This window comes from Moschus berezovskii, chromosome 5, assembly GCF_049115385.1.
Source record: "Moschus berezovskii isolate FMDL1 chromosome 5, NW_MosBer_1.0, whole genome shotgun sequence".
In the NCBI taxonomy this organism is placed as follows: Eukaryota; Metazoa; Chordata; class Mammalia; order Artiodactyla; family Moschidae; genus Moschus; species Moschus berezovskii.
The window spans coordinates 32,753,224-32,765,413 of NC_142464.1; the positions used below are offsets into that span (position 1 = coordinate 32,753,224).

At 40.8% G+C, this 12,190-nt stretch overlaps 1 protein-coding gene and 1 pseudogene across 1 annotated transcript in view; both read left to right on the forward strand.

The window, feature by feature from the left end:
• The first annotated feature begins 5,341 nt into the window (after positions 1-5,341).
• Positions 5,342-5,905, forward strand: LOC129561914 (male-enhanced antigen 1 pseudogene; annotated as a pseudogene).
• A 4,103-nt stretch (positions 5,906-10,008) lies between these two features.
• The window catches only part of LOC129561913 (all-trans-retinol dehydrogenase [NAD(+)] ADH4), a 48,010-nt gene continuing 45,828 nt past the window's right edge, over positions 10,009-12,190 (forward strand). Inside the window, exon 1 of the mRNA XM_055434773.2 lies at positions 10,009-10,026. Coding sequence (XP_055290748.2) covers positions 10,009-10,026 — 18 coding nt within the window. The remainder of the gene's footprint in view (positions 10,027-12,190) is intronic.

The window sequence follows — 12,190 nt, forward strand, 5'->3', positions numbered from 1 at the left end:
TTAGTGATTTCTGAAAGAATTAGTTGTTGGATTGGAAGCAAATTTTTTATTAATTAATTTTTATTGGAGTATAGTTGTTTCACAATGTTAGCTTCTGCTGTACAGCAAAGTGAACCAGACACACACACACACACACATAAATACACACTTTGTTGGATTTTCTTCCCATTTAGGTCACCACAGAGCATTGAGTAGAGTTCCCTGTACTATACAGTAGGTTATCATTAATTATCTATTTGTACATAGTAGTATGTATATGTCAATCCAATCTACCAACAATCTACATGTTTTTACAACTAATATATTTCATCAGAACTAAGGCACCATCTAAAGGTCCATCTAGTCAAGGCTATGGTTTTTCCAGTGGTCATGTATGGATGTGAGAGTTGGACTGTGAAGAAAGCTGAGCACCGAAGAATTGATGCTTTTGAACTGTGGTGTTGGAGAAGACTCTTGAGAGTCCCTTGGACTGCAAGGAGATCCAACCAGTCCATCCTAAAGGAGATCAGTCCTGGGTGATCACTGAAAGGACTTATGCTGAAGCTGAAACTCCAATACTCTGGCCACCTCATGTGAAGAGTTGACTCACTGGAAAAGACCCTGATGCTGGAAGGGATTGGGGGCAGGAGGAGAAGGGGACGACAGAGAATGAGATGGCTGGATGGCATCACCAACTCGATGGACAGGAGTTTGAGTGAACTCCAGGAGTTGGTGATGGACAGGGAGGCCTGGTGTGCTGTGATTCATGGGGTCGCAAAGAGTCGAACACGGCTGAGCAACTGAACTGAACTGACTGAAGGCACCATCAATTTTAAGATACATCATTATTTTATATACCACTAAGAAAGAAAAATACTAACAATTAAACTAAGATATCCCAACAATTGCAAGTAGTAACTGAGAAGAGAAGCAAAAAGCAGAGGAGAAAAGGAAAGATATACCCATTTGAGTGCAGAGTTCCAAAGAATAGCAAGGAGAGAGAAGAAAGCCTTCCTCAGTGACCAGTGCAAAGAAATAGAGGAAAGGAATAGAATGGGAAAGACTAGAGATTTCTTCAAGAAAATTAGAGATACCAAGGGAACATTTCATGCAAAGATGGGCTCACTAAAGGACAGAAATGGTGTGGACCTAACAGAAGCAGAAGTTATTAAGAAGAGGTGGCAAGAATACACAGAAGAACTGTACAAAGAAAGATCTGCACGACCCAGATAATCACGGTGCTGTGATCACTCACCTAGAGCCAGACATCCTGGAATATGAAGACAAGTGGGTCTTAGGAAGCATCACTACAAACAAAGCTAGTGGAGGTGATGGAATTGCAGTTGAGCTATTTCAAATCCTAAACGATGATGCTGTGAAAGTGCTGCACTCAAGGTGTCAACAAATTTGGAAAACTCAGCAGTGGCCACAGGATTGGAAAAAGTCAGTTTTCATTCCAATCCCAAAGAAAGGCAATGCCAAAGAGTGCTGAAACTACCACACAATTGCATTTATCTCACACGCTAGTAAAGCAATTCTCAAAATTCTCCAAGCCAGGCTTCAGCAATACGTGAACCGTGAACTTCCAGAATTCAAGCTGGTTTTAGAAAAGGCAGAGGACCCAGAGATCAAATTGCCAACATCTGCTGGATCATCGAAAAAGCAACAAAGTTCCAGAAAAACATCTATTTCTGCTTTATTGACTATGCCAAAGCCTTTGTGTGGACTACAATAAACTGTGGGAAATTCTGAAAGAGATGGGAATACCAGACCACCTGACCCGCCTCTTGAGAAATCTGTATGCAGGTCAGGAAGCCACAGTTAGAACTGGACATGGAACCACAGACTGGTTCCAAATAGGAAAAGGAGTTCATCAAGGCTGTATATTGTCACCCAGCTTATTTAATTTCTATGCAGAGTTCCTCATGAGAAACTCTGGGCTGGAAGAAGCAGAAGCTGGAATCAAGTTTGCCAGGAGAAATATCAATAACCTCAGATATGCAGATGACACCACCTTTACGGCAGAAAGTGAAGAGGAACTAAAGAGCCTCTTGATGAAAGTGAAAGAGGAGAGTGAAAAAGTTGGCTTAAAGCTTAACACTCAGAAAACTAAGATGGTGGCATCTGGTCCCATCACTTCATGGGAAATAGATGGAAAAACAGTGGAAACAGTGGCTGACTTTATTTTTGGAGGCTCCAAAATCACTGCAGATGCTGATTGCAGCCATGAAATTAAAAGACGCTTACTCCTTGGAAGGAAGGTTATGACCAACCTAGACAACATATTAAAAAGCAGAGACATTACATTGCCAATCAAGTTCCGTCTAGTCAAGGCTATGGTTTCTCCAGTAGTCATATACGGATGTGGGAGTTGGACTATAAAGAAAGCTGAGTGCTGAAGATTGATGCTTTTGAACTGTGGTGTTGGAGAAGACTCTTGAGAGTCCCTTGGACTGCAAGGAGATCCAACCAGTCCATCCTAAAGGAAATCAGTCCTGAGTGTTCATTGGAAGGACTGATGCTGAAGCCAAAACTCCAATACTTTAGCCACCTGATGTGAAGAGCTAACTCATTTGAAAAGACCCTGGTGCTGGGAAAAATTGAAGAAAGGAGGAGAAGGGGACGACTGAGGATGAGATTGTTGGATGGCATCACCGACTCAATGGACATGAGTTTGGATAAACTCCGGGAGTCGGTGATGGACAGGGAGACCTGGCCTGCTGCAGTCTATGGGGTCGCAAAGAGTCGGACATGATTGAGCGACATAACTGAACTGAACTAAATTGATATCAGGGATTTTAACTTGTAAAAAAAAGCTAAAATCAAAGAAGCATAATTAGATATAGGAAATAGAGGAAACATGTAGTAAAAAGTAAGAGCTACTTCTTGCAGAAACACAACAAATTCAGTTTGAACCATCGTGGATCCCAAATATATTGTTCGGGTATTTATACTGAAATTAATGAATTACTATTAAAATAATATATATACTAATTCAGTGGGTGAGAGATTATACTTTTAAACATATATAACATTGGAAATTTTGAGAACTACAAATCTGAAAATCAACTGTTAGAAAAGGTAAAGTCATCCTCATGGAAAGAATCTACAATATTAATTTTAGCATTGGAAGACACCTTCATATTCAACATTCCAGGGTTGAATTCTACCATTCTACCATTTCAAAATTTCTTATCCAGTTTCCACTCAAAACACTTCTTAGCAGGTTCTTTATGAAAGAATATAAAAGACAGTCCCCATCTTTAAAGAAGCTCATCAAAGTGCAGTACATAAAGAAATCCAGAAAGAAGGTAAATACCTAACATTTAGAAAATATGTTAAAGCATATTGGGTTTCCAAGGTAAATACTCAATTTGCCCAGCATTTACTAAGTACCGAGTATCTTTCAGGACTCTGAAGTACTCTCTGAAGGGTGTAAAATGTAAGTAAATACAATCATTATAGATAAGGACACTGGAGGCTGGAGACAGAGTAGTTTTGCTTCATGTAGCTATCTATGTGTGAGCACTAAGGGGATGGAAACACAATGAATGCTGTAGGGATTCAAAGAGGAAAAAGATCATCCTGAATAGAAGAGCTAGAAATGGCAAGATAGGTATCAGAAAATGAACCTTAAGAATATGTTCTTGGGCGGCAAGTGACAGCTGCTTGGCGCGCGGGTCTGTCCCCGCCGCCTCTCGTGGGCTTTTGCAGCGGCCGCAGGCTCCGGGCAAGCGGCGTCCCCAGAAGCCGCCCTCTGCATAGGCAGGAGAGCCAGTCACAAGCTCAGGACCGACGCTGGAGCCGCAGAGCCACGTGCGGGGCGAGCAGCGGGGAGAGGGGGACGTGGGAGGGCCTGGCTGTCCTGGGTTTTGTTTTTTTATTGTGAATGTTTCACACTGGCCCAAACTGTAGAGGAATGAGTCAGTTAAAAGGCCTTTGGTGGGGAGAGAGCAGGGAGGGGTGGCGGGCCAGAGGCCCTGGGGCATCTCTGGCAAAGACGTCAAATGGAAGGTAAACACCATTATTATTTATTTTTTAATATGGGAGGATGGGAACCGATTTCCATAGCCACCAAAGGGAGAGAATCAAAGAAATCGGCCTACGTCCTTTCCACGGAATGCCTAAAAGGGTGTCTCGAAAAGACAGAGGAACCAGAGATCAAATTGCCAACATCCGTTGGATCATTGAAAAAGCACGAGAGTTCCAGAAAAACATCTTCTTCTGCTTTATTGACTATACTAAAACCTTTGACTGTGTGAATCACAACATACTGTGGAAAATTCTGAAAAAGATGAGCATACCAGACCACCTGACCTGCCTCCTGAGAAACCTCCAGGTCAAGAAGCAACAGTTTAAACTGGACATGGAACAACAGACTGGTTCCAAATCAGGAAAGGAGTACATCAAGGCTGTTTATTGTCACCTTGCTTATTTAACTTGTATGCAGAGTACATCATGAGAAGTGCTGGACTGTTCCACAGGTCACTAATCATATCATCTGTTCTTCGGTTGTTACAGTGAAAGAGGCAACTTCTGAAGAAGTACTTAGTGGGTGATAAAAGTGTTATAAATAATAAACAACAGAGTCCCATCGTATAGTACAGGGAGCTCTTCAGTATTCTGTGATAAATCATAATGAAAAATAATATGAAAAAGCATGTGTATATATGTATAACTAAGTCACTTTGCTGTACGGTGGAAATTGACATTGTAAATCAACTATACTTCAGTAAAATAAAAAATTTTTAAGTGTTAAAAAAAAAGAATATGTTCTTAAGGTCCTGAATAAGTTCAGGGCTTCCCTGGTGGTCCAGAGGTTAAGAATCCATCTACCAGTGCAGGGGACACTGGTTCAGTGATCCCTGGTCTGTAAAGGGATTATGCCCCACTTGCCCCACATGCCGCGGTGCAACTAAGGGCGTGTGCCACAACTACTGAGCCCAGGCGCCCTAGAGCACATGCTTCACAAGAGAAGTCACCACAATAAGAAGCACCCACACTGCAGCTGAAGAGTAGCTCCCCCACTCCACCACAACTAGAGAAAGCTGGCACACAGCAAGGAAGACCCAGTACAAGCAAAAATAAATAAATCTTTAAAAAAAGAGAATATGTTAGTTTAGTAGGCAGAACTGGCAGCAGTAGGTGTTCTAATCAGGGGAACCAGTTTAAATAAAATCATGGAGGCAGGAAGGCAGGCACACAGTGCATTGGAGGAAACCTGGAAGATAAACTCTGAAACACAGACTGGGTTGTAGATAAATGGTCTTGAATGCCAGACTGAGAATTCAGTAGGGATTAGAGAGTTCTTGATGGTTTTAGACCAAGAGAATGATATAATAAAAACTGTTGAGAATACTCATCTAGGGTTGGGTCGTGGGCTCTGCGCAGCCCCTGCCCAATGGCAGCAGTAGTTCTAGGGGAAGACTCCATGGGTCCTGAACGTATCTTCCCCAATCAGACTGAGGAACTCGGGCCACATCAGGGCCCCACGGAAGGCACTGGGGATTAGAGCAGTAAGGAACCAGAGGAAGAACAAGAGGAAACAGGGGCAGGACCAGCTGGCTACTCCTACCAGCCTCTGAACCAAGATCCTGAACAAGAGGAGGTAGAACTGGCACCAGTGGGGGATGGAGAAGATGCAGTTGCTGATATTCAGGATTAGATCCAGGCCCTGGGGCTTCATTTGCCGGACCCACCACTAGAAAGTAAGGACGAAGATGAGCAGGGAGCTACAGCATTGAACAACTGCAGCTCTATTCCCATGGACCCAGAACATGTAGAGCTGGTAAAAAGGACGGTGGCTGGCATAAGCCTTCCTGTGCCAGGGGTTCCTGCCTGGGCTCGCGAGATATCAGATGCCCAGTGGGAAGATGTGGTACAGAAGGCCCTCCAAGCCCGGCAGGCTGCCCCTGCCTGGAAGTGACCACCCTGAGAGCTGCTGTAACTCCCTACATAGCAGGCCAGAACCAGCACAGGACTGAACACATCCTGGTTGTCACGTCCATCTCCATCCTCTCCAGTTCCCCTCCACATAAAGACAAATCAGACTTCTTCTCAGAGACCCATTTTATTCAGTTATGTACATATGGGGACATCGGCCCAGGCCCAACCCACCTTAGCATGTATCACTCTGTGGAGAATAAATCACCCTATGTACACAGCCAAAAAAAAAAAAAAAGAGAGAGAGAGAGAATACTCATCCAACAACATTTTGAAACACAGACTGGCAGAGGGAGCTCTGCATAGGAAAATCAGTTTTTAAAAAAAGGCTATTGTGATGACATAAGCAATAAGTAAGATTACTCTTATCTATCTTATCTACAGTGTAATAACAAAAGCAGAAAGAAGGAAATGAAAGGCACACAAGAGGTAGAATACACAAAGCTTGTAAACAGCGCAGAAAGCAAGGTCAAGCGGGGTTTCAGAACAATAAAAAAAGAATGGAGATGCTAGTGTCAAAACAGGCAAGCTAGAGAAAGGAGCCTAGAGTCAAGAAAGAAGATGAAATTATTCTGTGAACACTATTAAAATAGAAACATCTTAAAAAACAGAAACATCTAGGAGCAAACAGAAACTCCTGGCAAAAGTTTGGATTAAAGAGAAAGAAATCATAAAAATAAAATAAATGCTCGAAAAATCAAACACTAGAAAGAAATTTTTAAAGGTCACTTTTTAAAAAATGAGGCCACTGGCAATTTTCCAAAGAATTTTCAATTAATACATAGGGATGGAAACTAGACAAGTAGAGAAGTGAAACCATGAGTAGTAAGAAAGTAGAAATGAAGAGTATAAATCATACTTCTAAAAATTGTAATAGAAACACTTAGTCAATAATAAAATATTAGTTAAAGTTTTAACTAATATAAAGATAGTTCCAGCATCTCTCTGGAGAAGATAGTAGAATACTATGGCTTTTTACCAACAGGATCAAAAGTATTTCAATATTTTAGCAGCTGGCTTTGCCTTAATAGAGTATGTTGGTTATATAAAAGCCCTGAACTTTCCCCAAGGAAACTCGAACACAAGCACAACAAGAATACATGAAAGGAATTTTTAAGCAATCCTGATTCACTATAAAACAGAAAATGGATGAAAAATTGTGGTCAATTAATATAATGGAATACTCTACAGTATTCATATAATGGAATACTCAACAGTAATTAAAATAAACTACAGCTACAGGCAATGTGGTTAAATCTCACAAAAATAGTTCAGAGGGAAAAAAGCCATGAAAGAACACATGCCCTATGACTCTATCCATATAACTTCTAATCTGTAAAACTAAACTATATTGTATAGAGAAGCATAAATCATAAAAGAAATGCAAGGAAATTATTACTAGGATTGTGAAAGAGAAGGATGGGTATAGGAAGAATTCTGAGGCATTGGAGATGTTTGTTAATTTTATAATTATTTGATAACTACACATGGACATCACCAGATGGGCAACACCGAAATCAGATTGATTATATTCTTTGTAGCCAAAGATGGAGAAGCTGTATACAGTTAGCAAAAACAAGACCAGGAGCTGACTGTGGCGCAGATCACGAACTCCTTATTGCCAAATTCAGACTTAAATTGAAGAAAGTAGGGAAAACCACTAGACCATTCAGATATGACCTAAATCAAATCCCTTATGATTATACAGTGGAAGTAAGAAATAGATTTAAGGGACTAGATCTGATAGATAGAGTGCCTGATGAACTCTGGACGGAGGTTCGTGACATTGTACAGGAGACAGGGACCAAGACCATCCCCATGGAAAAGAAATGCAAAAAAGCAAAATGGCCTTACAAATAGCTGTGAAAAGAAGAGAGGCAAAAAGTAAAGGAGGAAAGGAAAGATATAAGCATCTGAATGCAGAGTTCCAAAGAATAGCAAGGAGAGATAAGAAAGCCTTCCTCAGCGATCAATGCAAAGAAATAGAGGAAAACAACAGAATAGGAAAAACAAGAGATCTTTTCAAGAAAATTAGAACTATCAAGGGAATATTTCATGCAAAGATGGGCTCGAAAAAGGACAGAAATGGTATGGACCTAACAGAAGCAGAAGATATTAAGAGGAGGTGGCAAGAATACACAGAAAAACTGTACAAAAAGATCTTCACGACGAAGATAATCACGATGGTGTGATCACTCACCTGGAACCAGACATCTTGGAATGTGAAGTCAAGTGGGCCTTAGAGAGCATCATGACGAACAAAGCTAGTGGAGGTGATGGAATTCCAATTGAGCTATTTCAAATCCTGAAAGATGATGCTGTGAAAGTGCTGCACTCAATATGCCAGCAAATTTGGAAAACTCAGCAACGGCCACAGGACTCGAAAAGGTCAGTCTTCATTCTAATCCCAAAGAAAGGGAATGCCAAAGAATGCTCAAACTACCGCACAATTGCACTCATCTCACACTCTAGTAAAGTCATGCTCAAAATTCTCCAAGCTAGGCTTCAACAATATGTGAATTGTGAACTTCCAGATGTTCAAGCAGGTTTTAGAAAAGGCAGAGGAACCAGAGATCAAATTGCCAACATCCGCTGGATCATGGAGAAAGCAAGAGAGTTCCAGAAAAACATCTATTTCTGCTTCATTGACTGTGCCAAGGCCTTTGACTGTGTAGATCACAATAAACTGTGGAAAATTCTGAAAGAGATGGGAATCCCAGACCACCTGACCTGCCTCTTGAGAAACCTGTATGCAGGTCAGGAAGCAACAGTTAGAACTGGACATGAAACAGCAGACTGGTTCCAAATAGGAAAAGGAGTACGTCAAGGTTGTATATTGTCACCCTGCTTATTTAACTTATATGCAGAGTATATCATGAGGAACGCTGGGCTGGAAGAAGCACAAGCTGGAATCAAGATTGCTGGGAGAAATATCAATAACCTCAGATATGCAGATGATACCACCCTTATGGCAGAAAGTGAAGAGGAACTCAAAGGTCTCTTGATGAAAGTGAAAGAGGAGAGTGAAAAGGTTGGCTTGAAGCTCAACATTCAGAAAACAAAGATCATGGCATCTGGTCCCATCACTTCATGGGAAATAGATGTGGAAACAGTGGAAACAGTGTCAGACTTTATTTTTTTGGGCTCCAAAATCACTTCGGATGCTGACTGCAGCCATGAAAATAAAGACGCTTACTCCTTGGAAGGAAAGTTATGACCAGCCTAGATAGCATATTAAAAACAGAGACATTACTTTGCCAACCAAGGTCCGTCTAGCCAAGGCTATGGTTTTTCCCGTGGTCATGTATGGATGTGAGAGTTGGACTGTGAAGAAAGCTGATTGCCAAAGAATTGATGCTTTTGAACTGTGGTGTTGGAGAAGACTCTTGAGAGTCCCTTGGACTGCAAGAAGATCCAACCAGTCCATTCTAAAGGAGATCAATCCTGGATGTTCATTGGAAGGACTTATGCTAAAGCTGAAACTCCAATACTTTGGCCACCTCATCAGACGAGTTGACTCACTGGAAAAGACTCTGATGCTGGGAGGGATTGGGGGTGGGAGGAGACAGGGACGACAGAGAATGAGATGGCTGGATGGCATCACCGACTCAATGGACATGAGTTTGAGTGAACTCCGGGAGTTGGTGATGGACAGGGAGGCCTGGCATGCTGTGGTTCATGCGGTCGCTAAGATTCGGACACGACTGAGCGACTGAACTGAACTGAACTGAACTAATAGCTTTAATGACCTTTATAATTATCTGTTGACTTATCCAATAAGTTTAATGACCTTTTCTATGTTATCTTATATTTTGCAATAAAGGAAGAAAAAAACAAGTAAACAAAAGTCCCTCAATAAATGAAATGAGGGTTTGCAGCTGAAACAAGATAGCACAAATGATGATGTGAAGAGACGGGCAAAGTTTCAGATTACAGCAAACAAAAAGGAGAGAAAATGATTGGAGAACACAAGAGCTGAAATGGTATTTATTCAAAGTCAATTCATTACAGGACATGGAGCACCCTGGATAGAAGTAGAGCTTCTTTAATCAGAGAGAAACTTCCAAGGCAAGTTTCCCAAAGAAAATGGGCACCAAGGGAAAAGTAAGCAAATATACCATTTCTTTGATCAATTCTTTTGGGATTTTGTGTGTGTGCATGTCTCTTTATTCATCTGCTAAAAGAAGTTTCCTTGGGTATTGCTCTCAGTTCAGTTCAGCTCAGTTCAGTCGCTCAGTCGTGTCCGACTTTCCGCGACCCCATGAATCACAGCACGCCAGGCCTCCCTGTCCATCACCAACTCCCGGAGTTCACTCAAACTCATGTCCACAGAGTCAGTGATGCCATCCAGCCATCTCATTCTCTGTCGTCCCCTTCTCCTCCTGCCCCCAACCTTTCCTAGCATCAGAGTCTTTTCCAGTGAGTCAACTCATCGCATGAGATGGCCAAAGTATTGGAGTTTCAGCTTTAGCATTAGTCCTTCCAATGAACACCCAGGATTGATCTCCTCTAGAATGGACTGGTTGGATTTCCTTGCAGTCCAAGGGACTCTCAAGAGTCTTCTCCAACACCACAGTTCAAAAGCATCGATTCTTCGGCCATCAGCTTTCTTCACAGTCCAACTCTCACATCCATACATGACCACGGGAAAAACCATAGCCTTGGCTAGACGGACCTAGGTTGGCAAAGTAATGTCTCTGCTTTTTAATATGCTATCTAGGTTGGTCATAACTTTCCTTCCAAGGAGTAAGCGTCTTTTAATTTCATGGCTGCAATCACCATCTGCAGTGATTTTGGAGCCCAAAAAAATAAAGTCTGACACTGTTTCCACTGTTTCCACATCTATTTCCCATGAAGTGATGGGACCAGATGCCATGATCTGAGTTTTCTGAATGTTGAGCTTCAAGCCAACCTTTTCACTCTCCTCTTTCACTTTCATCAAGAGGCTTTTTAGTTCCTCTTCACTTTCTGTCATAAGGGTGGTGTCATCTGCATATCTGAGGTTATTGATATTTCTCCCAGCAATCTTGATTCCACCTTGTGCTTCTTCCAGACCAGCGTTCCTCATGATGTACTCTGCATAGAAGTTAAATAAGCAGAGTGACAATATACAACCTTGACGTACTCCTTTTCCTATTTGGAACCAGTCTGTTGTTCCATGACCAGTTCTAACTGTTGCTTCCTGACCTGCATACAGGTTTCTCAAGAGGCAGGTCAGGTGGTCTGGGATTCCCATCTCTTTCAGAATGTTCCACAGTTTATTGTGATCCACACAGTCAAAGGCTTTGGCATATTCAATGAAGCAGAAATAGATGTTTTTCTGGAACTCTCTTGCTTTCTCCATGATCCAGCGGATGTTGGCAATTTGATCTCTGGTTTCTCTGCCTTTTCTAAAACCTGCTTGAACATCTGGAAGTTCACAGTTCACATACTACAAGGGTGTTCAATTAAATACTATTTATAGTGGCCCCAAAAAAGAGATTTCAGTACCTGTGCCATAATCATAAAATTTGTATTTGTTAAATTTTAGAAAAGAATATGGAAAATATTCATTGTATATTAATAAGTAGAAAAAAGGAGATTATAAAATATTACATACAATTTTGTCCCAAGTGAAAAAGCTCAAAGGACCTACCTCAAAATCATAAAGTAGAAGACAAAATTACAGATGGGTTTTGTTTCTTTTTTTCTTATTTGCATTTCTATGTTTCATTTATAGTAAGACTAATGATATTTAAAATACAGTTCAAATTGCATAACAAGTATCAAAAATACGTGTTCATGTGAACAAAGACTAGGAATATCATACCAAAAGTAAACATAGTAGCATTAGAATGAAGTATAGGTTTATGTCTTTCTACTTTTCTTCAATATTACTTATATTTAAAATTAAAAATAAAATTTTAAGGGGCTAAATTATAGATTATAGAATCTTTAATTTCTTTTCATATATTTTTATCCATATTTTTTCAAAGGGACAAAACTTTAATGTATATTCCACTGATAAATTTAAAATTATGTAAGCTTCATTTCTTAAACTTTTTTGTGCATATGAATCACATGGGGATCTTGTTCAAAAGCAGGTTTTGATTCAGTCGATTTTGGACAGGGCTTATAGCTCTAGCAAATTCCCAGGTGATGTTAATAACTGCTGGTGTCAAGGAGGTTCACATTTTGAGTAGCAAAGTTGTAAAACACATCCACTCTAGCAATAAGGATTCAGGTAATGCAGAGGTGATAAATCAATTGCTCGATCATAAAATACATA